This window comes from Trichoplusia ni, chromosome 7 (genome assembly GCF_003590095.1).
Source record: "Trichoplusia ni isolate ovarian cell line Hi5 chromosome 7, tn1, whole genome shotgun sequence".
NCBI classification, from domain to species: domain Eukaryota; kingdom Metazoa; phylum Arthropoda; class Insecta; order Lepidoptera; family Noctuidae; genus Trichoplusia; species Trichoplusia ni.
In genome coordinates this window covers 1,685,570-1,709,311 of record NC_039484.1, presented here as the reverse complement: position 1 = coordinate 1,709,311, position 23,742 = coordinate 1,685,570, and the positions used below count along the sequence as shown (strand labels likewise).

At 33.9% G+C, this 23,742-nt stretch overlaps 3 protein-coding genes across 3 annotated transcripts in view; 1 reads left to right on the top strand and 2 right to left on the bottom strand.

Moving 5' to 3' along the window:
• LOC113496108 (general odorant-binding protein 72-like) overlaps positions 1 to 11,546 on the bottom strand; it is a 42,055-nt gene extending 30,509 nt beyond the window's left edge. Inside the window, exon 1 of the mRNA XM_026875224.1 lies at positions 11,446 to 11,546. The gene's annotated coding sequence lies outside the window, so the exon portion shown is untranslated. The remainder of the gene's footprint in view (positions 1 to 11,445) is intronic.
• A 3,803-nt stretch (positions 11,547 to 15,349) lies between these two features.
• LOC113495866 (general odorant-binding protein 28a-like) lies at positions 15,350 to 19,344 on the top strand. Its single transcript, XM_026874862.1, has 4 exons — positions 15,350 to 15,556; positions 16,144 to 16,261; positions 18,174 to 18,259; positions 19,285 to 19,344. The coding sequence occupies exons 1-4, from the start codon at positions 15,383 to 15,385 to the stop codon at positions 19,342 to 19,344; spliced, it is 438 nt and encodes a 145-aa protein (XP_026730663.1). The 5' UTR covers positions 15,350 to 15,382.
• A 245-nt stretch (positions 19,345 to 19,589) lies between these two features.
• On the bottom strand, positions 19,590 to 22,061 carry LOC113495865. Its single transcript, XM_026874861.1, has 5 exons — positions 22,008 to 22,061; positions 21,564 to 21,716; positions 20,465 to 20,576; positions 20,156 to 20,232; positions 19,590 to 19,643 (listed from the first exon to the last, which is right to left on the bottom strand). The coding sequence occupies exons 1-5, from the start codon at positions 22,059 to 22,061 to the stop codon at positions 19,590 to 19,592; spliced, it is 450 nt and encodes a 149-aa protein (XP_026730662.1).
• Positions 22,062 to 23,742: the final 1,681 nt, after the last annotated feature.

The window sequence follows — 23,742 nt, the reverse complement described above, 5'->3', positions numbered from 1 at the left end:
ACTGATGATGCCCAATGCAGATAGGAAGGAACTTTGCTACAATTTTCTGTCTCAGAGGTCTATTCAGTATTTCTTAGCTTAAAAACTCCTTGCTGCTTTTGACCGGCCATTTAAAAGAAAGGCCTCTTCAAAAACATAATTATTTCATAATTTTATACTTATTTTAGTTACCAATATAATTAATTAAGTATGTATTAGTTTCTCATGCTCTATGAACTAGAACCTTTAGGTATTCCTCGTCTTCATACGTCTCGTGTATGAAAATTATGTTGCGTTTATGATCATAAACGTAACATAATTTCTCTTGAGGTTAGAGAGAGATCTCTCTTGAGGGGAAAATTTGTGGAAAGCTGAATCATACTAAAATCTGAAATGTTTAGATCATTTGACACTTCAACTATTTTCGTATGCCTACTTTTTCTCTCAAGCTACATTGTGCATGTATGATAACAAAAGGCTTTGGAAAAATCTGTATTTGATAACCTATCTTTGTCGCATTTATAATAATTTAATCTTACTATTTAACACGATTTTCTACGAAATTTTGGCTATATAGAACTCGAATTGAAGTTTTGTAAAACATCTGAGGAATTACCTAAAAAATATTCGAAACAATTAAAACTACTACATGATATACAGCTATCGCTAATTATAAACAATACGAATACATATGAAAATATATAACTACATACATAGATGATATTAGATATATAATTTAAAAGATGTACTTAGATATAAATAAAATATACGTACATATATATAATGTGACATGAAGACTATATCAATAATCGGAAAACCTATGGAACAAGAGTTTTCAAAAAGTATTCCCGAACTTGCCGTTTAAAAGAAAGTTTACTCGGAGCTTTTTTAATATCAAGGGGAAGAGCATTCCAGAGTTTAATTGCCGTAACCACGAAGGAATTGGACATAAAACCGGTACGGTGAGAAGGTATCGCCAGGAGCAGATTTTCAGCAGCACGAAGGTTACGGTCGTGCGAGCTACCTAGGATCTGAAAAGAACTTTTCAAATAGTTGAGAGCACAAGAATCATTAATAATACAGAAAAGCAAGCAGAGTGATCTGAGGGATCTTCTCTGGCGGATAGGCAGCCATTTAAGCTGAGAGCGGTACAAGGAAATGTGATCATATTTTCGAAGTCCATATACGAAGCGAATACAGTTATTCAGAAGTCGATCCAATTTGTTCAGAAGATTTTGGGATACATCAGAGTAACAAACATCTGCATAATCAATAATAGGGAGCACAAGAGCTTGGACCAGCAGTTGTTTAGTGCTAGATGGAAGAAAGAGCTTAAATCTGTAGAGAGAACGAAGCGTGGCGGAAATGTGCCGACTTACCAAATTAACCTGCTTTTCCCAGCTAAGTCGATCGTCGATATTTAAATCCAAATCCTTAACGTGAGGTGATAAAGGAATAGTAATGTCATTAAATTTAATAGGTACAAGACCATGAATATTGAGGCTACGCATATGGTAGACGCTACCTATTACCATGGCTTGACATTTGCTCACGTTAACTGATACCCCGAACTGCCTGGACCAGTCACTAATACTACGCAGGTCATCGTTTAGGGTGGAAATGCAGTCATCCAAACAGTTGACATCAGCTTGAACGTAAAGTTGCAAGTCATCAGCATACAGATGGTAAGAGCATTTCAGGACGTTAAACTTATTAACACACAGTGGTGGCATTGCCCTTTTATGTATGATACGTTAGGAGGTTTGATTCCTCTGCAAACATAGTCTCAATGTGTCTGTTAATCTAAGGTACTATTGATAAATGGTGAAGGAAAATATCGGGATGAAGCCTACCAAATATTGGAAACTGAAATTCACATGAACAACTCACAGTGGGCGAGGGAAGGGTTCAAAACACAAAACTTCGTGGGAATAAGCCTGTGTTCAATAGTTTATCGTCTATCTAGTCTAAGCTGTAATTATTAAACTCCTCATCATTGATTACATTTACATGGTAGGTATGGTATGGTAGATGGTGAGCAAGTGCCTAGCGGACTACCTGCACAAAAGTTGCTCCTTCAGAATCTAGTCCAGAAAAAGGTTGTCTGTAAAAGATCGCTTTTAGCGATAAGACCGCTCATTGTAGCACCATGTATTTTAATTGGTATCATATTCTGTACTTATGTGGTGTCCAATAAAGAATATTCTGTCTATTTATCTAGTTTTTACAATAATTAATTTTGTTTTACAAGTTCACTAAGAGGCTAAGTGCAGTCTGCTATAAAACAGGCAGACGGTCTATAGAGGATTTGCAAAACACTTAAACTCAAGGTATTTTCTATTGTTGAAGACTACAATAATCTGGATAACTATCCTATTCTTTAAACTATCCAGATTTTATTACTTAAAGGAACTAATAATATCTTCATCAATTTTACAATACTTTTGATGTCTCTATTTGACATTGAACATTTCTAAACCTTTAATTAGTCAATAGTATTTGCCCAAAACCTCGTAGTACTTTATTCATCCGAAATCACGATAAAAACCTTTAAAAATGTTTTACAGACAAATACCAGATTCATAAAATTATTTTTAAATACATTTGTCATTCGATGACTTAATCGTAGAAATCGCTACATGCTTCACCAAAACCGCATCACAATCGGGTTTACCCATTTCAGCTGCAGTGGTGTCACAGGTCGACATAGACACAACGACCAAAAATTCAACACCCCTTTTTTATGTATGGCGAAGCTAAAAGCAGAACCCAGCGCCGGATTCATTTTTAACCTTTTCAAAATGAAGGATGTTCTCAATTTGGCCGTGTTTTCATGTACGAGTACGTACAGCTATTACTCCGAGATTTCTGATCCAATTCACTGATTTACATCAATTAGTACCTAGCTGAAATAATAATATCATTATTGTTCGCTTTTAAGTGCTGACATTTTTGTATGTCCTATAATTTTCTCCATCATTTGTTATCTTTTATTTTGTTGGGAACTTGACACATTACCTATTAAAAATAATAGTTGCCACACGTGCTAAAATTGCACTTTTAAATTACTAAATAGCTCAATAAACACCCCCACTTCAGTATATAATAGGAACATATACACTGTATAACAGGACAGTATTCAGACAAATTATTCCAAACAGTTCGAAATGGTTGGGTTGAATGTTGTATTCCTGCATTTTGCACTTGTGGCTACTTTTTTTTTGAGTGTTTCGGTACGCGTTTATGTAACGTATATAATATTTTATAATCATATCTGAACTACAGTGTTTTGTTTTCTATGCATTCATCTGCAATAAGAAACTTCTGTAATTTTATGGTTTACACCAAACAATTTACCCAGTTTGATTCTAAAATGAAAGCTGTTTTGGTGATTCCTATAGCACGAATGATTTTATGATTTTATAGAATTTTGGTTGGCATTTGCAGAGTATAACTCAAGAGGATTCAATGGCTATAAGGAGAACTATCGACCCTATAAGAGAAAAATGTCTTGAAGAATGCGGGTTAAAGACAGTTGAAGTGGTAAAAGGTGACTTAGACCCGTGTTTGAAGAAGTGTGGTGTTAAAAAATTAAAAGTAGTAAGTCTACATACATTTTTCAAGAAATCAGTTGTAGACAAGGCCGGACAAGGACAGACTAAGCCCGTCTGTAGAGATTTAATCATAATACATTATTAAACACTTTAAACGACCAAGATACGTCCGCTCATGATTAAGGACTCTGGTTGGGTCCGAAACTAGTCGGGCACCCGTGATAAATACGCGTGAGTGAACCGTTACAATCATTTAATATGAATCAGTCTCACGATAGTTATTATAAAAAAAGATATAAGACACGTCACGAAAAAGCAATAGTAGCAGCAAGACGCCGCTCTACGCAGTGTACTGTCTCTCTCCCACATCTACAATAACATGGATTAAAACTCTATGTTACTTCAAATTCAGTCTCTCCAGTTATGTATAAGGTGATACCTTTTTGATAATATCTCTATCTCATTCACAGCTTGATGAAAACGGCCAGTTAGATCGAAAGGTGTTACACGAGCTGTTTATAGCACACATCAAAAATGAAGTTGAAATGGAATATAGGCGAAAACGATTCGAAGAATGCTATGACGGTATTTATTTCATTATATTTCCAAAAATGGCCTTTGCCCTCTTCTAAAGATTAATCCATAATTGTGAAATACACTTAAATTTTGTTCTCATGACGGGTAGAAATGCACTGAATCATAGTATTCCATAGTTCGTCGCTTTCATTTATCATAATAGCTCGTACTTGTGCTATTTCCATATTTAACCTTAGCTATCTTGGACCATCTATCTCTGTTCATGCATCTAAGAGCAGACTGGCCCATCGCATTTCTTCCTTAATAAAATATGACCTCTCCGCAGAGGGAAACAACAATGTGTCCGAGGATTCTGAAGCCGAGTCAAAACGAGTTGACATTCTGTGCAAATGCTTGAATGTGATTATGTAAATCAAGTACGTAAGTGTATTTTTTAGCAGAAAATTTATATTTGTTTAGTTTAAAGAGCAAATTTTATATTATAAAAGTGCTGCGATGAGCACGGGTTTTCAAAATGCCAGGAATGACCTTCCTCATTCCTGGCATTTGGAAAGCGAATGAATTTCTGAACAAATTTTCAGCTATTTCTTTTTCTTTTTTCGTTATTCTGCAATTTACAAGATTTTTTATATTTCAGTTATGATGAGACGGGAAAATTGCGTATATAAATGATAATAATCTGACCGTGAAAATAAATAAACTTTTTTTTTCTGTTTGTTTTGTTATTTTTTTTTTAAAACATATTTTTCTGACAAGCATTTTCCTTTGCCATATGGGGATAATACACTATTAAATGGTAAATCTGTAGCAAGAAAGAATCTATAAATAATTGTTATGTACTGATGATGCCCAATGCAGATGGGAAGGAACTTTGCTAAAATTTCCTGACTCAGAGGTCTATTCAGTATTTCTTAACTTCAAAACTCCTTGCTGCTTTTGACCAGCCATTTAAAAGAAAGGCCTCTTCAAAAACATAATACTTGCGTAATTTTATACTTATTTTAGCTACCAATATAATTAATTAAGTATGTATTAGTTTCTCATGCTCTATGAACTAGAACCTTTAGGTATTCCTCGTCTTCATACGTCTCGTGTATGAAAATTATGTTGCGTTTATGATCATAAACGTAACATAATTTCCCTTGAGGTTAGAGAGAGATCTCTCTTGAGAGGAAAATTTGTGGAAAGCTGAATCATACTAAAATCTGAAATGTTTAAATCATTTGACACTTCCCCTATTTTCGTATGCCTACTTTTTCTCTCAAGCTACATTATGCATGTATGATAACAGGCTTTTGAAAAATCTGTATTTGATATCGTTGTCGCATTTATAATAATTTAATCTTACTATTTAACACGATTTTCTACGAAATTTTGGCTATATAGCACTCGAGTTGAAGTTATGTAAAACATCTGAGGAATTACCTAAAAAATATTAATGTCAACAAAAAAAACTACTACTACGGTCCTTGAGTTTTAATATATATTTTTTTGTATAATTTTGCAGATAGTCTCCACATGGCCGACGATGACAATTTAAGCGACCGCTCTCATAGCCCTTATACAGGTTTCTGAACATTCATTGTCAGAGATAAGTTCCCCTAATACCAAAGGCCAAACCGTAGAGTGCACACCACAAATGACCTGACCTTCAAATGGCATTGCACACTCGGGAATTTCCATCAGACCCAGAGTTCTATGCTAATACAGTTTCATAATCATACATTGAGAGTCTATTGTGTTTTTCTATATTGTAGCAAGAGGAAGTAGCAAATGATCGCACAATGGTCATTGCCATGTTTATTTTATTGTGATTTAGGGATCCATGTGAGTGAACGAAGGAAAAAAAAATTTTCGTTTTCAACGACCTTTGTTGAATATTTTTTACCACTTAACGTTAGATACCAGCCATCTATAATTTTACAAAATAGTATGTTACAATTTTATTGTCCTTCGTTTATTCAATCTTTTTTATTGGATTCAGGTGAGTACTGTATTTGTATTAATTTACTTATGTTAATGTCCTTCGTACAAATGTCCCATTTATCCATGTTACATTCCGGTCCCATACATTTTAGATTGTACAAAAATACCTACGAAATCATTGCACCGAGTTCTGTTTCTAACTTTACATATTTTAAGATGTCAATTGGTGTGATAATCGCACTTTAAAATAACTACGGTGCCTATAAATAATATATTTTCCTTTCTGTCCTGTATTTAATATAAATAGGAGTTGTAATTCTCGCAGAGTGATTTTAAACATATTACAAAATGCGTAAAATGAATGTCGTGTTGCTACAATCTGCGCTAGTGGCAATATTCGTATCGAGTGTCCAAGTAAGTGATTTTGTTAAAAAGTACCAAGAATTACAATGTTTTCTATCACCTTTAGTACTAACTACGGTCTCAAAATATATTTAAAACTATATTTTGGATGACAAGATGTTGGTTATAGTTGAACAAAACATCACCTTACAGTATTGGAATAAAAAGTGGCCTTTGTGCTAATCCCAAATATGAGCTAATTCTACACCAAATTCCTTCACATGAATACTTCGCTTCGAAATTATTAAAATTTCTCCTTTACAATAATAAATTGATATGAAACGATATTCTTAAATTAAATCCAAATAAAAAGTCCTTAGTAGAAATTTTATATTTGTTCTTCAATTTCAGTGCCTGAGTGAAAACGATGAAACCGCTATTTTAAAATCAATGCGCTCAATAATCGACAAATGCTTAGAACCTTGTGGTGTCAGAGATAGTAAAGTTGAAGATGAGGATATCGACCCATGCTTGAAGAACTGCTTCGTAAAGACATTGGATTTGGTAAGTATAGCCTAAAAACGGAATAGTAATAGAAAAATTGGCAAAACAATATCGTTCTCCAACCCTCTGAGTCTTTTGCAAAGCTAACAGGTATCCTTAAAAAGCCTTGGTCAAAAATTGCCCAGACTTTTGAAATAATCTTTTGCTTTCAGATTAATGATGAAGGCCAGTTAAATCAAGATGTGCTTAAGGTTATGTTCAAGGATTACGTCGAAAATGAAGATGAGGGAAAGCAGAAGCGAAAAACCTTCGAAGATTGCTACATCGGTATGTTTAAATAAAATAAAATATACGAATTTTTTGTTTTTTTAGAAGCTGCTATAAATTTTTGAGAGGACTGAAGTCATATTAAAAAAAATGTGTCATAAATCTTTTCTGTCTACCTATTTAACTCTCCACACCCTACTTGTGAAGGACTAGTATTTGAAAACTCCTCCTATCATGCAGTCTCCCAAATTCAAACTTCAGTGTAGCGTAATTATTTTAGAGTACTTTTTCTTTACCCGAATATGTGTGTTATTAAATAAGTCTAAAAAAACATTTTTCTACAGATCAAAATAGTGGTGTGGCTGATGACGTGGATGCTGAGTCCAAAAGAATGGATATAGTCTTCGATTGTCTGGACTCCACATTAGACGAAGTAAGTCTACAACATATTTATTGTTGTTATAATGAATGTATTACAAAGGTGTAGTGTACAAGTCATTCTAAATAGCCTTTTACTCTTACGGTGCTGAGTTGAGGTTGAGTTCGAGTTCCATAAGATTAAGCTAATCTATTCGTATGAAATTAAAATTTTCATAAACTTAATTGAAAACTACAATACTATTAAAGTGATTCTCAAAACTTTTGTTTCATTATTTACTTCTTTTTTGTTTTTCAGTAATTCCGCCATCAGAACCGAGCTTACCGGATTTGTAAAATACAAATTGAATAAATATTTATGCTAATGCGTATCTTTTATTTACTAAAACGAATATCCCTGAATTAAATGTTTGTTTGGAGTGGTCGAACCAAAGTTGTCTAGATGAGGACAGATATTAACTTTGGACACGAACTATACTAAGTAACCCAAACTAAGAAGGAGTGAGCTTCGCTATTCCTGGAATACTTTGATGGCTCATAGAAGTCTCAGCTCTTCACATAATAATCATACTGACAGTACTTATTAACACACAGTGGTGGCATTGCCCTCTTATGTATGTTACGTTAGGAGGTTTGATTCCTCTGCAAAGGAAGTCTCAATGTGTCTGTTAATCTAAGGTACTATTGATATATGGTGAAGGAAAATATCGGGATGAAGCCTGGCAACCAAATATTGGAAACTGAAATTCACATGAACAACTCACAGTGGGCGAGCGAAGGGTTCAAAACACAAAACTTCGTGGGAATAAGCCTGTGTTCAACTGTTTGTCGTCTAAGCTGGAATTATTAAACTCCTCATCATTGATTACCTTTACATGATAGGTATGGTATGGTAGATGGTAAACAAGTGCCTTGCGGACTACCTGCTCAAATGTTGCTCCTTCAGAATCTAGTCCAGAAAAAGGTTGTCTGTAAAAGATCGCTTTTAGCGATAAGACCGCTCATTGTAGCACCATGTATTTTAATTGGTATCATATTCTGTACTTATGTGGTGTCCAATAAAGAATATTCTATCTATTTATCTAGTTTTAACAATAATTAATTTTGTTTTACAAGTTCACTAAGAGGCTAAGTGCAGTCTGCTATAAGACAGGTAGACGGTCTATAGAGGATTTGCAAAACACTTAAACTCAAGGTATTTTCTATTGTTGAAGACTACAATAATCTGGATAACTATCCTATTCTTTAAACTATCCAGATTTTATTACTCAAAGGAACTAATAATATCTCCATCTATTTTGCAATATATTTGATGTCTCTATTTGACATTGAACATTTCTAAACCTTTAATTAGTCAATAGTATTTGCCCAAAACCTCGTAGTACTTTATTCATCCGAAATCACGATAAAAAACCTTTAAAAATGTTTTACAGACAAATACCAGATTCATAAAATTATTTTTAATACATTTGTCATTCGATAACTTAATGGTAGAAATCGCTACATGCTTCACCAAAACCGCATCACAATCGGGTTTACCCATTTCAGCTGCAGTGGTGTCACAGGTCGACATAGACACAACGGCCAAAAATTCAACACTCCTCTTTTTATGTATGTCAAAGCTTTTAAGCGGATTCATTTTTGAACTTTTCAAAATGAAGGATGTTCTCAATTTGACCGTGTTTTCATGTACGAGTACGTACAGCTATTACTCCGAGATTTCTGATCCAATTCACTGATCTACATCAATTAGTACCTAGCTGAAATAATAATATCATTATTGTTCGCTTTTAAGTGCTGACATTTTTGAATGTCCTATAATTTTCATCACCATCATTTTTTTTCTTTTATTTTGTTGGGAACTTGACACATAACCTATTAAAAATAATAGTTGCCACACGTGCTAAAATTGCACTAAATAGCTCAATAAACACCCCCACTTCAGTATATAATAGGAACATATAATAACAGGACAGTATTCAGACAAATTATTCCAAACAGTTCGAAATGGTTGGGTTGAATGTTGTATTCTTGCATTTTGCACTTGCTGCTACTTTTTTTTTGAGTGTTTCGGTACGCGTTTATTTAACGCATATAATATTTTATAATCATATCTGAACTACAGTGTTTTGTTTTCTATGCATTAATCTGCAATAAGAAACTTCTGTAATTTTATGGTTTACACCAAACAATTTACCCAGTTTGATTCTAAAATGAAAGCTGTTTTGGTGATTCCTATAGCACGAATGATTTTATAGAATTTTGGTTGCCATTTGCAGAGTATAACTCAAGAGGATTCAATGGCTATAAGGAGAACTATCGACCCTATAAGAGAAAAATGTCTTGAAGAATGCGGGTTAAAGACAGTTGAAGTGGTAAAAGGTGACATAGACCCGTGTTTGAAGAAGTGTGGTGTTAAAAAATTAAAAGTAGTAAGTCTACATACATTTTTCAAGAAATCAGTTGTAGACAAGGGGGCTCAGTCTGTAGAGTTTTAATCATAATAAATTATTAAACACTTTAAACGACCAAGATACGTCCGCTCATGATTAGGGACTCTAGTTGGGACCAAAACTAGTCGGGCACCCCCGATAAATACGCGTGAGTGAACCGTTACAATCATTTAATATGAATCAGTCTCACGATAGTTATTATAAAAAAAGATATAAGACACGTCACGAAAAAGCAATAGTAGCAGCAAGACGCCGCTCTACGTAGTGTACTGTCTCTCTCCCACATCTACAATAACATGGATTAAAACTCTATGTTACTTCAAATTCAGTCTCTTCAGTTATGCATAAGGTGATACCTCTTTGATAATATTTCTATCTCATTCACAGCTTGATGAAAACGGCCAGTTAGATCGAAAGGTGTTACACGAGCTGTTTGTGGCACACATCAAAAATGAAGTTGAAATGGAATATAGGCGAAAACGTTTCGAAGAATGCTATGACGGTATTTATTTCATTATATTTTCCTGGCTTGGAGGTTTGTTATACTGGCAAAAATGGCCTTTGTCCTCTTCTAAAGATTAATCCATAATTGTTAAATGATTTCTGATGGCGGCTTAGGCGGAGAGTCGTCGTGTCATATTAATTTTCTACTCATGTGTTAAAATGCACTGAATCATAGTATTCCATAGTTTGTCGCTTCTATTTCATAATAATACCAATTGCCCGGATTAGTTTTATCTTCACACTTAACATTAGCTACATTGGACGATCATCGCATTTCTTCTGTAATGAAATATAATCTCTCCGCAGAGGGAAACAAAAATGTGACTGAAGATTCCGAAGCTGAGACAAAACGAGTTGACATTCTATGCAAATGTTTGAATGTGATTATGTAAATCAAGTACGTAAGTGTATTTCTTTAGCAGAAACTTAAAACTAGTGTATTTGTAAGATCTAATTTTACATTATAAAAATGCTGCGCTGTATACGGGTTTACAGAATGCCAGAAAGGTGGGTGCGGTGTAATGAGTCTCTATCGCCGCAACAGTTACAAGCATCACAAAAAAAAACGATTTAGGCTTGAAACCATCCCATTTTTTTTTTGTGTGATCAAATTTGCAGCTTTTTCTTTTATAATTCTCGATTTACCGGATTTTCTATATTTCAGTTATGACGAAACACGGGAACCAATAATATAATAGAAATAATTATTATAACCTGACCATGAAAATAAATAAAGTATTTTTTCTGAATGATTCATCTTTTTTTCCTTGCATCACCTTTTCTTGTTGTTTTACATAAAAATCAGTTTTTCTAAATTTATAATGTACTATAAAGTTCTGCCTACCAACTCTGTGTTGAAACATTTCGTCTGTGTCCTTTTGGGCCGTCAAAAATTAGGTCTACGGACCATACCAGACAAACGAAAATATCAAGATGAGATGACAAAAATAGATTATCCATGATCAAAAAAAGCTAAAGAAAGGTATATATATCATACTCACTATGTCTCACTCATTTGGGCTAATGCTTCCACGATTCCCTATCCGTTACCACGGCTAAGCCGTCTATTTCCTGCCTTCAATATGTGCTGACCTTTGCCCTGTCTCCGGACTCCAGCTAAAACCCAAAACCATTATAATTAAAAATCTGTTGTGTAGAATACAAAGTACATCTCTAAGAACTTAACAACTATCTTTAAAAAAATAAACGTATACAATAAGAAATAAATATTTAGTTATACTTCTTATATCAAAGATGACGAGCCACTCATTTTGACTAAGATGTAGAGTTAAAAACTAGGCTCTTTCAAAATCTGATAACTTTTTGATTCTACAAGCCTTGTAGCCTTAGCCATTTGCATTTAATATTATATACAGGGTGTTTGGCAGAACGTAGAACAAACGAAAATGGTGGATAGGTGGGGTCATCTGCTACTTACTCAGCCCTAATTTATTTGGCCCTGGCCCACTGGATATTTTTAAATATTTTTTTTTCTTTCGTCTTGTTTCACCACTTTCTTAACTTTAAAGTGTAATTTTTATTAAAAATGGGTAAAACAGGCAATATTAGGTTTTTTTAATCTTTTATGCTTGATGACCCCACCTATGTACCATTTTCGTATGTTCAACGTTCTGTCAAACACCCTGTATTTTTATGTTTCCGGTGAGATGTCAATTCACACAGTTAAACGGGCAACAAAGTGAACTCACTGGACTTTTATTTTACTTTAGAGGTAGATAATAAAGTTCAAAGGATTTAGATGGATTCTCAAATATAGATGTGTTTGTTAAAGTTTTTGGGAGGCACAAGATTTTAGCCCATAAATCTGTTCTGAACGCGAAACGTTTAGCGATACATAAAAAAATATAATTGTCTTTCGCCAATTTTGTTTTCAACTTGACACGTTTCATTAAAAGTAATTTTCGCCAGCAGCGGGAAAATCGCTCCAGTAAATTACTAATGGTTCAATAAACACTTCCTTTTCAGTAATAATAATAGACATGGTATATAATAAAAGGTCAGTATTGAGATAAATTATTTCAAACAGTTCGAAATGGTTGGGTTGAATGTTGTATTCCTGCATTTTGCACTTGTTGCGGCTTTTGTTTTGAGTGTTTCGGTACGGGTTTATGTAACCTGTAGGAAATTTTTTATCGTAGTCCCCTTCTACTAATGGTTAAATTAAATTGATTTTCATGCATTGTAATGGCAAACCTGCCGCATGATAACTAGATCATTTTATTGGAAAGCAAATACCATGATTGCAGTACAAATAATATTTCATATTTTTTATTTCATTTACAGTGTTTAACTGAAGATGATGCATTGGCTGCGGCACGAACTATAAACCCCATTGTGGAACAATGTCTTCAAAAATGCGGATTGAAGGAACTTAAAACAGCGAACGGTGATGCTGACCCTTGTTTGAATAAGTGCGTTGTGAAGAAATTAAAAGTCGTGAGTACTAAGAAATTAAAGGTTGATTAGTGGAGATTATTGTACAGTAGCTGTACCCCGATTTCGTCCGCGTTAATTGGACAAAAGATATAATATTTTTCTAAAATAAAAGTATCCTAAGTTATCACTTTTTACATCAGCTACTTGGAAATGAAAATCTCGTCAAAATCGGAGATTTCCGAGATTAGCCGGGATGAACAGACAGACAGCTAAAAGTATATGAATGATTCGATGTATAAATAGTACAATTCAAAAGTATTTTTATTTAAAACCTTAACATTTTATTCGCAGCTTGATGATAACAATCAGTTGGATCGAAAGGTATTGCACGAGTTGTTTGTTGTTCACATCGCCGATCAGGTCGAATCGGCAAAATTTCAAAAACTATATGAAGAATGCTATGATGGTAATTATTTTCTACTAGCTTTTACCTGTAGCTTTAACAGGAGTAGTGGAGGTCATTCCACATTTTAGATGAAAATTGTTTAAAGAGTGATTTGGAACCATTGAAGCATCAAAGTTATGTATACTATTGGGCTGTAACACTTTGGCATCAGTTATTTGGTATTTTGTGGTCTGTCTAATTCAATTCTATTTTTTTCTTCGTAAAGATTCTTCTGATGGGATGCTTAAGCCTTGTCTTATAGTAGTCGATTCCTTAGGATAGTTCAAGCAAAATATTTGAGTTGTTCTTTAAAACAGTTATTCTTGACTCCGCAGAGGGAAACAAGAGTGTGACCGAAGATTCTGAAGCTGAGATGAAGCGAGTTCAAATTTTGTGCAATTGTTTGGAAGTAGTCTTCTGAGGTAAGTTCACTTGATCAGTATTGCAGTTGAAGTGAGTGAAATCTTTTAGTTTTTATGTCTGACAAGGAAAGGATGACTCTCGCTTTGCGCTAACCTGGTAAATAGAAAACCCCGGTTATAGCCGGAGTCTGGCCCGCTTCTCCGCTTTTCCCCAGGCGAACTAAGTTTTTGAGGATTTCTTCCCGTAATAAAGACCCCTTCCAAGAGGCTGGTATGACGTACCCAGATTATAAGTACTCTGAGGACAAACATGAATAGCCGAACGTGAAGCAACCCCTTGCTTCACATTCGGCTATCCATTAACGAGGAAAATCTACTCCTTCATAAAAATTTCCACTTTTTCCTTTGCCTAGCTTTCTTAATATGTGTTCTTACTTTGTTATTCTTTTAGGCAATTTTATTTTTTTTATTTTCAGTACGGCCTTCAAAAGCACATCTACTATAATTGGAAGTACAATAAAAGTAGAATATGAATGAAAAGAAATAAACTTTTTGTTTCATATGTCGTGTCTTTTGTTTCATCCCTTTGTTATCTTCTTCATTTTTAACTACACTTTAGATGGCATTTAAATGACACAAGCCATGAGGACAAAATTTGAAGTAAATCAATATCTTGATTTGATGTTATATGCATAAAGGCTACTTAAACAAGAAATGATGTGAAAACGCCTTGAGCTTCAATGCGCGCAATACTTTGTGTCCGAGACTTGATTTGTCATTAACGGCACGAACAAGTCATGAAAAACATGTTTTATCGTACATGGTCAAGATTTTGCTGTGAAATATATAATTCTGCATGTAGATGTAGCTAGATCACGACATATGCATCTTGAATTTATTTCAGACAAGCACTAAGCAAGGCCTGGTTGTAAAGTGCACGGAATAATTGCTAATTACAATGCAAGTTTATAACTTATATGGTGAAGGATTACACTTGTGATAATATCTGAGAAATGATGGTCATAGTAAAATTATTAGGATCTTGCGTTCTTACCCCACTTACTTATTTTATACCTACTGCACCTACTTTAAATGTACAGGGATGTGATGTTATAAGCGTTTATACTTCCATCAAAAATTTAGGAACTCAATTATGAGGCCCAAGTTTTGAAGTAGGTATTTGATCTTTTGCAATTTTAGAAGATTTAATGCAATAACACTTTTATAAATTCAGTAGCAAATAAAAGAAGTTTCTTAAAGGTAGTGTGACACCAAATAACGTACAATGACTAAATGGATAAGGTTTATCGAGTGTTATTGAACAAATCGATGAAATTCGATTCGGCGGTGAATCGAATTGGTTTTAGCCTACATCCTATTGTAAACCAAACATCCGCCCTGAAATCGAAGGTTGTATTTGGCAATTTCCTAAAGCATAATTCCCAATGTTCTGCTATATCATCAACTACTGTTGATGTAGTATAAATAAATTCTATTCTGCATATCTGAACCAGTACATATCACTATTAGTGCGTTATATTTTTGCAGAGTAATAGAGGAAAAAAAATGGAATTAATTCCAGGAAGTATATTTCTTTTGTTTTTGTTAAAACATATTGCAGTAAGTAGATATTTATTTAATTTTGATTTAGTTTTTTTAATTTTGTAGATTATATTTCTAATTAACACGAAATGTCTTATATCTAAAGAAGTTCATTTATTTTCGTTTCAGGCTATGTCAAGTGTTCCGAAGTCTGAAATTCAGAGTAAATTGGTGTCTGCTGGCATATCATGTCTACAGGATCATCCACTGTCATTGTCAGATTTAAGATCCTTTAAAAATAAAGTTATTCCAAACGGAAATACGCCAAAATGTTTCGCAGCTTGTTTGTTCAAGAAAGTAGGAATAGTAAGTTACTTCATTATTTATTTAATTACAGAGTGGGGACTAGTTTCGCCTCAATCGTCGCGACAATTCCTGATTAATGACTGCGGTAGGGAACGAAGTAGTCGGACGATTTTAAAAAATACGCGTGGCCATGGACCTGGTCATGGTCAATAAATTAATAATTATCGATTATTCAATTAGTCATTGATTTTTCGACTTTCACCATATTTTCAAGTAATGATAAAGAACGATTTTTGAAGTTGTGATATTGTGACAACCGAATGGGTTATACCTGTTTTATTACCAACCGTTGATCATGAGGAGAATCTGATTAAAAAAATGGAATCTGAGGGTCTACCAGCACGTTTTAATGCAATGTTATTATGGCTGTGGAAGCGTAAGAGCGCAATATAGGCCTAGAGCGAGATCTCTCTTCCACATACTAACTACCGTAAGTCTTGGCGGTAGTACCCCAGGACTCATGGATCTGCAGAGGCCAAATCTGGTGATTAATGCTAGATTCTCCTCACTATTGGGTGAGTCATTTGCCCAGTGCCCTAGGTCATTTATATACTGGTATTTGATTTTAATATAATGCCTTAATGTAGATGGATGACATGGGAAAAATCTCGCCAATGAGTGCACGAGAACACGCGAAACAAGTGTTCAAAGGGAATGAAGAACATTTAAAGAATGTTGATAAACTTATGGAGGAATGCTCAGCAGGTGCGTAACATTAGTATTAGCTTCTAATACATGCCAATGAGGTATTTATGATGATAAAAAATAATATTATTTTAATTAAGACTAGACTAATACGATACAGATAAAGTTTTATGTTTGTTTGAATGAAACACAGTAATGATACAATTGTAATGAATAAACAAAATAGGGGAATGAAAAATATAATTATGTTATCTGATTCTCAGAACTTCCCAATATGCACACAAATTTCATGAGAATCGGTCTAGTCGTTGTGGAGGAGTTCAATTAAGTACACCGTGACACGAGAATTTTATATATTAGATTTTGTTTCGTATTAAGAGGAAAGTAAGGTGGAGATGATTTTTCATTCTTCATTAAACACCTATCAAAATTATAAAGCCTTCAAAACACGGACGATGTCGCGGGGTAAACTCAGTGCATAGTGTTATGAATTAAATCAGAGCATGTAATGTTATGGTATTTCTGCGGTCGGAGTATCAGCAGATATGTAGCGAAGATAAATAACTTGTTTGCAGTATACGTAATATCGGTCGGTTTAATTTCAATGTTATAGATTGACCTTCATTAAGAATTATTATTAATGCATCTCAATGCATACATTGATACATTGTTACGTCTATTTCATTTAATATTCTTAGAAAATTATCCACGTATTCAACTTCAACATTTGATTTTTGAAACAGGTTAATAACAAAAAAGAAAATCAATTTTTGAATATTTGTACATTTTGGGACAAAGATGGTATTCTTGTACCGTTGTGTTTTAAGTAGCCTCCTTGGATATATCTCATGTTACTTATTTGTAAAGTAAATAATGTGTCCAGTAGTTGAATTGGACCAATCGGGGATGGTGTAACTAGCTATCATATCACAGCTTAGCCTCTCATCTCATCTCATCTCAGCCTATCGCCGTCCACTGCTGAACGTAGGCCTCCCCCAAAGAGCGCCAACCATCCCGGTCCTGGGCAGCCCGCATCCATCCGCTGCCAGCCACCTTCTTCAAATCATCGCTAATCATCGCTTCTTCAAATAGCTTAGCCTAGGTCTGGGTAATTACATTAAATACGAACCTTCGCATTTAATGTAATTACCCAGCGACCGCTTTTACAACCATAAGAAATAGTACCTGAATCAAAAGGGATAGATGGGGTTGTGATAGGGATAGAGGGCTACCATCTTTTCAATAAAGAGGGAAACTTTCGCTTTTAAAAACTAATTACTAATATCATAGCTTTAGGTAAGTTTGAGCGTCCAGTAAATAGTGAAGAACTTTAACGAGTGCGTCATAGGTATTAACAGTTTTTTGTTTCACCTAGTGCATTAATATTCAATAGCTATTCTGGTTCAACAAGCGTTACTAAATGCAGAATGAGCAGGACCTAGTCACGATGAGTGAGCAGATTTAACTTTGTATCTTAAGTATAAACTTTAATATTTTATTTCAAGAGATTTGAGTACAAAAATTAGTTTTTAGTCTTTTTGTTTAAGTTGTATTTATTTGTGAAACACTCCTTCTTATGTGAATAAGCTGCAGGTTTTTGGACTTTAGACATTTAATAGGTTTTCGTTTTTGTTCATATACTTAGCAGTACCTAATGTTTTTGAAGTAGTTGACAATTAGTAGCGCTGTATCTAAAATATATATTTAAAGTGTACGTTTTTTAGAATTGGATAATGAATTTTGGCAAATTAATAATGGTAAATTTTTAATTTATCATTGAGTACCTTTAGTATTGAGTACGGAAGTTTCTTCGACAATTCCAAGTACCTAATAATTGCTACTGATTTTATTGCTTCTATTTTTAGGGTTGTGTATTGTTTTTAAGTCTTATCGGGTTCAAAAGTAAATTGTCTGTTTATCCCTCAGAAAGTTCATTTTTGTATATTTATGGTTGTTTTCTTTGGTTTTACAGTAAATCAACAAAATACCAGCGACGGCAGTAAGGGATGTGATCGAGCCAAGCTTGCTTTTGGATGTTTCGTTGATAATGCACCTAAAGTAAGTAATTGTAAAATGGCATGGTTTTTTTATAAACCTAAAAGATCATAGTTTTTAAAATATTCACTTTAATGATTTAAAGGTGCTGATGTGGATATATTTCTCTCATACATTTAATTAAGGAAACTATGACAAAATATAAAAATGTCTCTTTCTAGTAGTAAAACATTTCCAGATCCATATTATTATTTATACGAGTCAATGAGTATTTAAGTATGCAAAAGGGATATTCCTCTCGATCAAATCTCTCAATGCCATCTATTACTTGTAAGATAGCAGTCATGAATGAATAAAACAATCCACAGTTAAGATGTTACGAGTATAATTATTCTTTTTAGAGTTCTGTACCAAATGGGCAAAAACGGAACCCAAAGATAGATAGTTTTACCATACTCGATCTGTTAAGACAGAAAACGGACTGTTAAAGTTATCGAGGGTCCCTCCACGACCAAACGAATGTTAACTTCGCTTAACGAGGCGTTAACGAGTCTTTAATCGAATCACCGGTCAAGACGTCTGTTAGGCAGTAACAGACTGTTAAAATCAAGTCAACATGCACGCTGCTCTAGTTTCAAAAATAATATTTTCAATGATTTATTTATCTTGCGCCTTTTGTCCGACTCGCACTTGACCGTTTTTTTTTGTTGCAGTACGGGTTTGATTTTGATCTATGAAGAAACATCATCAGTCATCACGTGGAGTTCTAGCTATCGTAGGTATATTTTTACTATTGTGATGTTCGCTTTGTGTAAAAAAACAATAAGTTTTTAAAATTATAAAAGTAAAAAGACAGTAAGTAACAAAGTAGATTCAAGAAATAAATTGTGTTATCAATAAGGAATTGTCGTTTAAGTTCACTTTTCCACTTCTATAATTATAATTAACAAATATTATTTACCTAGCACTTAATCTCGGTTTGTATCTCAGAAACAACTGAATGTCTCGGAACCCGCAACGAAATTAATAGGATAATAAATAAATACATATTATATTTTCATCTACTATCATATGGTTATTTGTAACAGACGAAAGATGTGTACCAGGTGTTATTCAAAGGCACGCTGTGTGAACTTTCTCTTCAGTAATTGCAATAATATTTCTTTCACCGACCTTAGCCAGGCTTCAGAAAACATTTAAATGATTGAGACAAATATGACAATTAAAAACATATACTTTTTATTTCACTACCAAAACAACACATTTTAAATTAATCAAACATTTAAAGAAAAATACAAGTGTTTATTCAATAAAAAATAACACAGTGCATTTACAAGTAAGTAATATTAATAAATAGTGTTTAAGTTCTTCTACTTTGTGCCTATGGTAGTATCTACTCCTGAGATTTTGGAACTATCGGTTCTAATGCTTCAAAGTTCAGCCCCATCTGAAAATAAGAAAAATGTAAACCAAGTATAAATTTTAACTCTTTAAAATGCGGGGTCATCCAAGTTCTAATGGAACCTTGAGATTTTCAGTTTTGTGATACGTATAGAGTAGGACAGTTGAGGTCGTCATGCCAAATCCATCGTGCGAGTCGTGTCGCGGGTTCCCTCCTCGCGTAGGATAATCATTTGTGTGATCCACAAATGTTTGTTCTGACTCCGGATGTATTTTTGCACGTGATTTGTATATTTGTGAAACCCCGACACAAGAATTAAATTCCTTACTGAGAGAGTCGTTTTTATATTGAAAATATAATAATTTTACTTAAAAACTGCCAGATGGACCGTCGACCTGGTGAAAACCGCTGGGTTCCGTTGGATGCAGGTGGCAAAGAACCGGTCGTACTGGAGAAATTATGGAGAAGCCTACGTCCAGCAGTGGACTGCTATGGGCTGAGATGATGATGATGATGACTTAAAAAATAATTTAACTATTATAAGAAAGTAACATTACCTCTCCAAAGTTTTCGAACCAGCATTCAATCGCAAGTCTTGCCCTTACGCAGCCATTCGGTTCGTCCGTAATGTTCACTGTAATTATTTTGAAGACAATGTTTGCAACGATCATTGGGTGTTTCTATTAATTATGCCAAATAAAATGGTTACATCTGACGTCTTAACTATCAACTAAATTGAATTACAGTTCCGTTTAATAACTAAAATAGTAACTTTATGTACAGTGAGATAAAGAAATGAATCAAATCATTTTCCAGACAGAGAAATTGGTTTATTTTGTTATGTCATGAAATAACGAGAGTCTTACCGTTGTTACAACTGGTGAGGAAGTCTACAATGTATCCGAAATCTTGGACCCCTAGCCGTTCTTTAACACCGTCTTTTAAATCTTCAGCTTTTACAAGGGATCCATCTTCAAACTGAAAAAAAAGGTTAAACATTTCAAGAAACTGGGTTATTTATATATATTTTTATTTTACACTAGCTGTTGCCCGCAACTTCATCATAGTTAGAAGATATAAATTAGGAATTTTTGAGCGGAAGCCCTCGAAGATGAATAATTCTCACTATTTTGTCCACATTCGTCGCAGCTTCATGGTATATAGCCACAAACCTTCCTCGATTAATGGTCTATTCAACATAGAATTATCAATTTGAACCATTAGTTCCTGAGATTCCGCGTTCAAACAAACAAACAAACTCTCCAGCTTTATATATTAGTATAGACATAGATGATCATCTTCATACTGTTACATGATATATACATACTGACTACATGTCATGATCACACTGTAAAATTGTTATTACCAATGTAAATAAATGATGCGCTGTCGTAATGTACTGCTATAACTATTAAACGTAATGGTGAGGTAGGTAGGTAGGTAATATCTGATTAAGTAGAATAAATTACAAAAAAGTCTTGCGACTGCTTAGACAAAGAATAGTCTTGTAACTTCACTCGAGTCTACATTCCTAAAAGTAAAAGTTGGTTTTGCAGAAAATAGGCTTCCCTCAACATGGCGTTGAGAGAAGCCTATGTTTTGCGTTCTGCGTTCTGTGTAGCCCTTTCGTTCCCATAACTAAAAGAGTCTTACGTCTTTGAGAAGTTATTATAGACCACAGGTTCAAAAGTGATTTGTACCGGATAGCAGTCTTGGTTCAGACCAAACCGGAATCCTTATAATAATCATGAGCTTCGTAAAGCGGTGTATCATTAAAGTAATTTATACGAAGACGTTGGTTGTAAAAGTTGTTAACTTAAATGGGAATGGGTCGGCTGTCTCTTGCTCGTTAACTAAGTAGCGGTGAATAATGTGGCGGCGAAGACGATCCTGAATTAGATGGCAAGAAGGAGTGATGAAAAACGGTGATGACAATAAATGAAAATAAAACCATTCTTAACTTACCAATCCAACATTGTCGAGAACACAAGCCAAAAAACAATCGATGTGTGCACCGTCATGAGGTACCTCTCTAAAAGTAAGCTTATTGAATTGTTCAATACTTATAGGGTGTTTTGAAAGACAATCGCCTGTTATAGCGATAGCGTTACGATCAGACTGAAAAAAGAAACAAGATTTTAACTAATGGAGATAAACAACATTTTACTCTCGCTTTTTTATCGGGATAGCCCGACTAGTTCCGGACCCCACCGGAGTCCCTAATTATAAGCAGACGCGGCACGAGTCGATTTAAATAATAATTATGAATCGGTCTAAGGAATGATTTTATAATGGAAGAGGAAGTTAAGTTTGTACAAAAATATCACCAAATTTAAAGTACAGGCGAACAAAAAAAGAATCAAAGTCTATTTAAGCTTTGTCTTAGTTATTGTTAGATGTTTGACTTACATCTGCCGAAACTGTCGATATTACAGCCAAATACACTATTATCCACGCGAACATTGTGATAAACTTGATACTACTGTTCTTCACAACAGACACTTTAGTTGAATATAATCAATTTTTAGCGTTCTACAGTTTTATACAGAACAGGGTTACCAATATCCTGTATGGAAGCTAAATCTAGACACCAATGTCGTTTGATTACGAAAATAAATAAAAGACAATGGTCCATAAAATGTCATCCATTTGTTGATTTAATTAAAATAAATATTTCTTTGGGTACGGAAAAGAAAAGTCTACCTCGTGATTACAAGGATGTTAATCATGTCAAAGGCTTTAAACAAGGTATAAGTCGCAATGCTGCACATGAAAACGGGGATGAGGACAAAGGCTGTGGATGATGATGATCCAGTTACCTAGACGGGATAATATATGGAAAAGTTTTTATGGAGTATTTTGTAAAGTTACCTAAAGTCAAGTACAAAGTTTTATGAATTAATAAAAATAAAACTTAAATTAGACGAAAAAGGTTCACAAATGGAACAACGCTATTTAAGACTTCGTCTACCTAAAAACAAATGTTTTTTACATTACAATAAAATCATTCGATATAATAAAATTAAATAAATAGAAGTGTGATTCATAAGATATCATTAGTATGATACCTATCAATATTATTAAAATAAAAGTGACATAAATTGCTATCGTAAATAAATATTTCTTCATCTAAAACACTTCATTTAAAAGGGAAATAACATCTACGATATTTATTATTCTTCAGGTTTGTGTGCTGAACCTTACTTAAGATTAACCTTACATTAGCTTTGTCTTATTCAAGCAAGGCTATTTGTAAATCACAAAAAACAAAAAACTAAATACACTTTACTTCTAAAAATACATTCGCTTAGCGATTAGAGATCTAGCCTTTACTTTAAGATGACGAGTCGGAATGGCAACTATTTAAAAATGAATTAGATGTACATATTTAAAACATACAAATTAGGTTTTCATACATGAGATCTTGACGGTAAAAAACATGACCCGCCTTAATGGGATTCGCTGCAGTGATGCGAAGAAAGAAGGGTTTATTCGAAATTAGCTACCATGAAACTTTTTTCAATTGACTTCAAAATGGAGGTCATTCTCAATACGTTCGTAAAAAAAAAACTGTATATTTATGTTTATTATAAAAGAACTTCGGACAACTTTGTTGATTCTTTTTTCATTTAACGCCAAATACCTTTCATTTGGCCACATAATATGATAATGTATGTAGTCAATTTTCTATTTAGAGTAAGAGGTGTGATTTTGAACTTCAAAAAAATGTGAGATTTTTTTTCGTAGCTCAATATATTATGTGCCCTGTGGAAAAGATGTGGCATATAACAACAAGCTTGGTTGATGATATTCTAAGATAATTGAGGCTTCAGATGAATAAACATAATTCCAAAGTATGTTTGTAAATCCTTCCAAAACATCACTGAACCAGTCTAGCCAAGACATGTATTAAATATTTAAAGTGCTCGACGATATCAATTAAGCATACATAATAATGGATTGTAAAAGGAACGAACAATTTTTCTTCATGCAAAATTATATTTGTAAGGTAAAGTCGCTGTGGAGTTCGTTTTAGTGTTCCGTACGCTAAGAAAACGCTTACTAGATAATTCTGTACTTCTACTAGGTACATTTGCTGCCTGTTCGTCTGTACGTCTGCCACTAAGCGATAGCTGAGAGCTGA

Coding starts and splice junctions, on each gene's coding strand:
- LOC113495866 (XM_026874862.1), top strand. CDS start 15,383: ATGTCAAGTGTTCCGAAGTCTGAAATTCAGAGTAAATTGGTGTCTGCT. Junction 15,557..16,143: donor TGTTCAAGAAAGTAGGAATA/GTAAGTTACTTC, acceptor GCCTTAATGTAG/ATGGATGACATGGGAAAAAT. Junction 18,260..19,284: donor TCGTTGATAATGCACCTAAA/GTAAGTAATTGT, acceptor TATTTGTAACAG/ACGAAAGATGTGTACCAGGT.
- LOC113495865 (XM_026874861.1), bottom strand. CDS start 22,061: ATGTTCGCGTGGATAATAGTGTATTTGGCTGTAATATCGACAGTTTCG. Junction 21,717..22,007: donor TATCGACAGTTTCGGCAGAT/GTAAGTCAAACA, acceptor TTCTTTTTTCAG/TCTGATCGTAACGCTATCGC. Junction 20,233..20,464: donor CCTCACCAGTTGTAACAACG/GTAAGACTCTCG, acceptor AAATAATTACAG/TGAACATTACGGACGAACCG.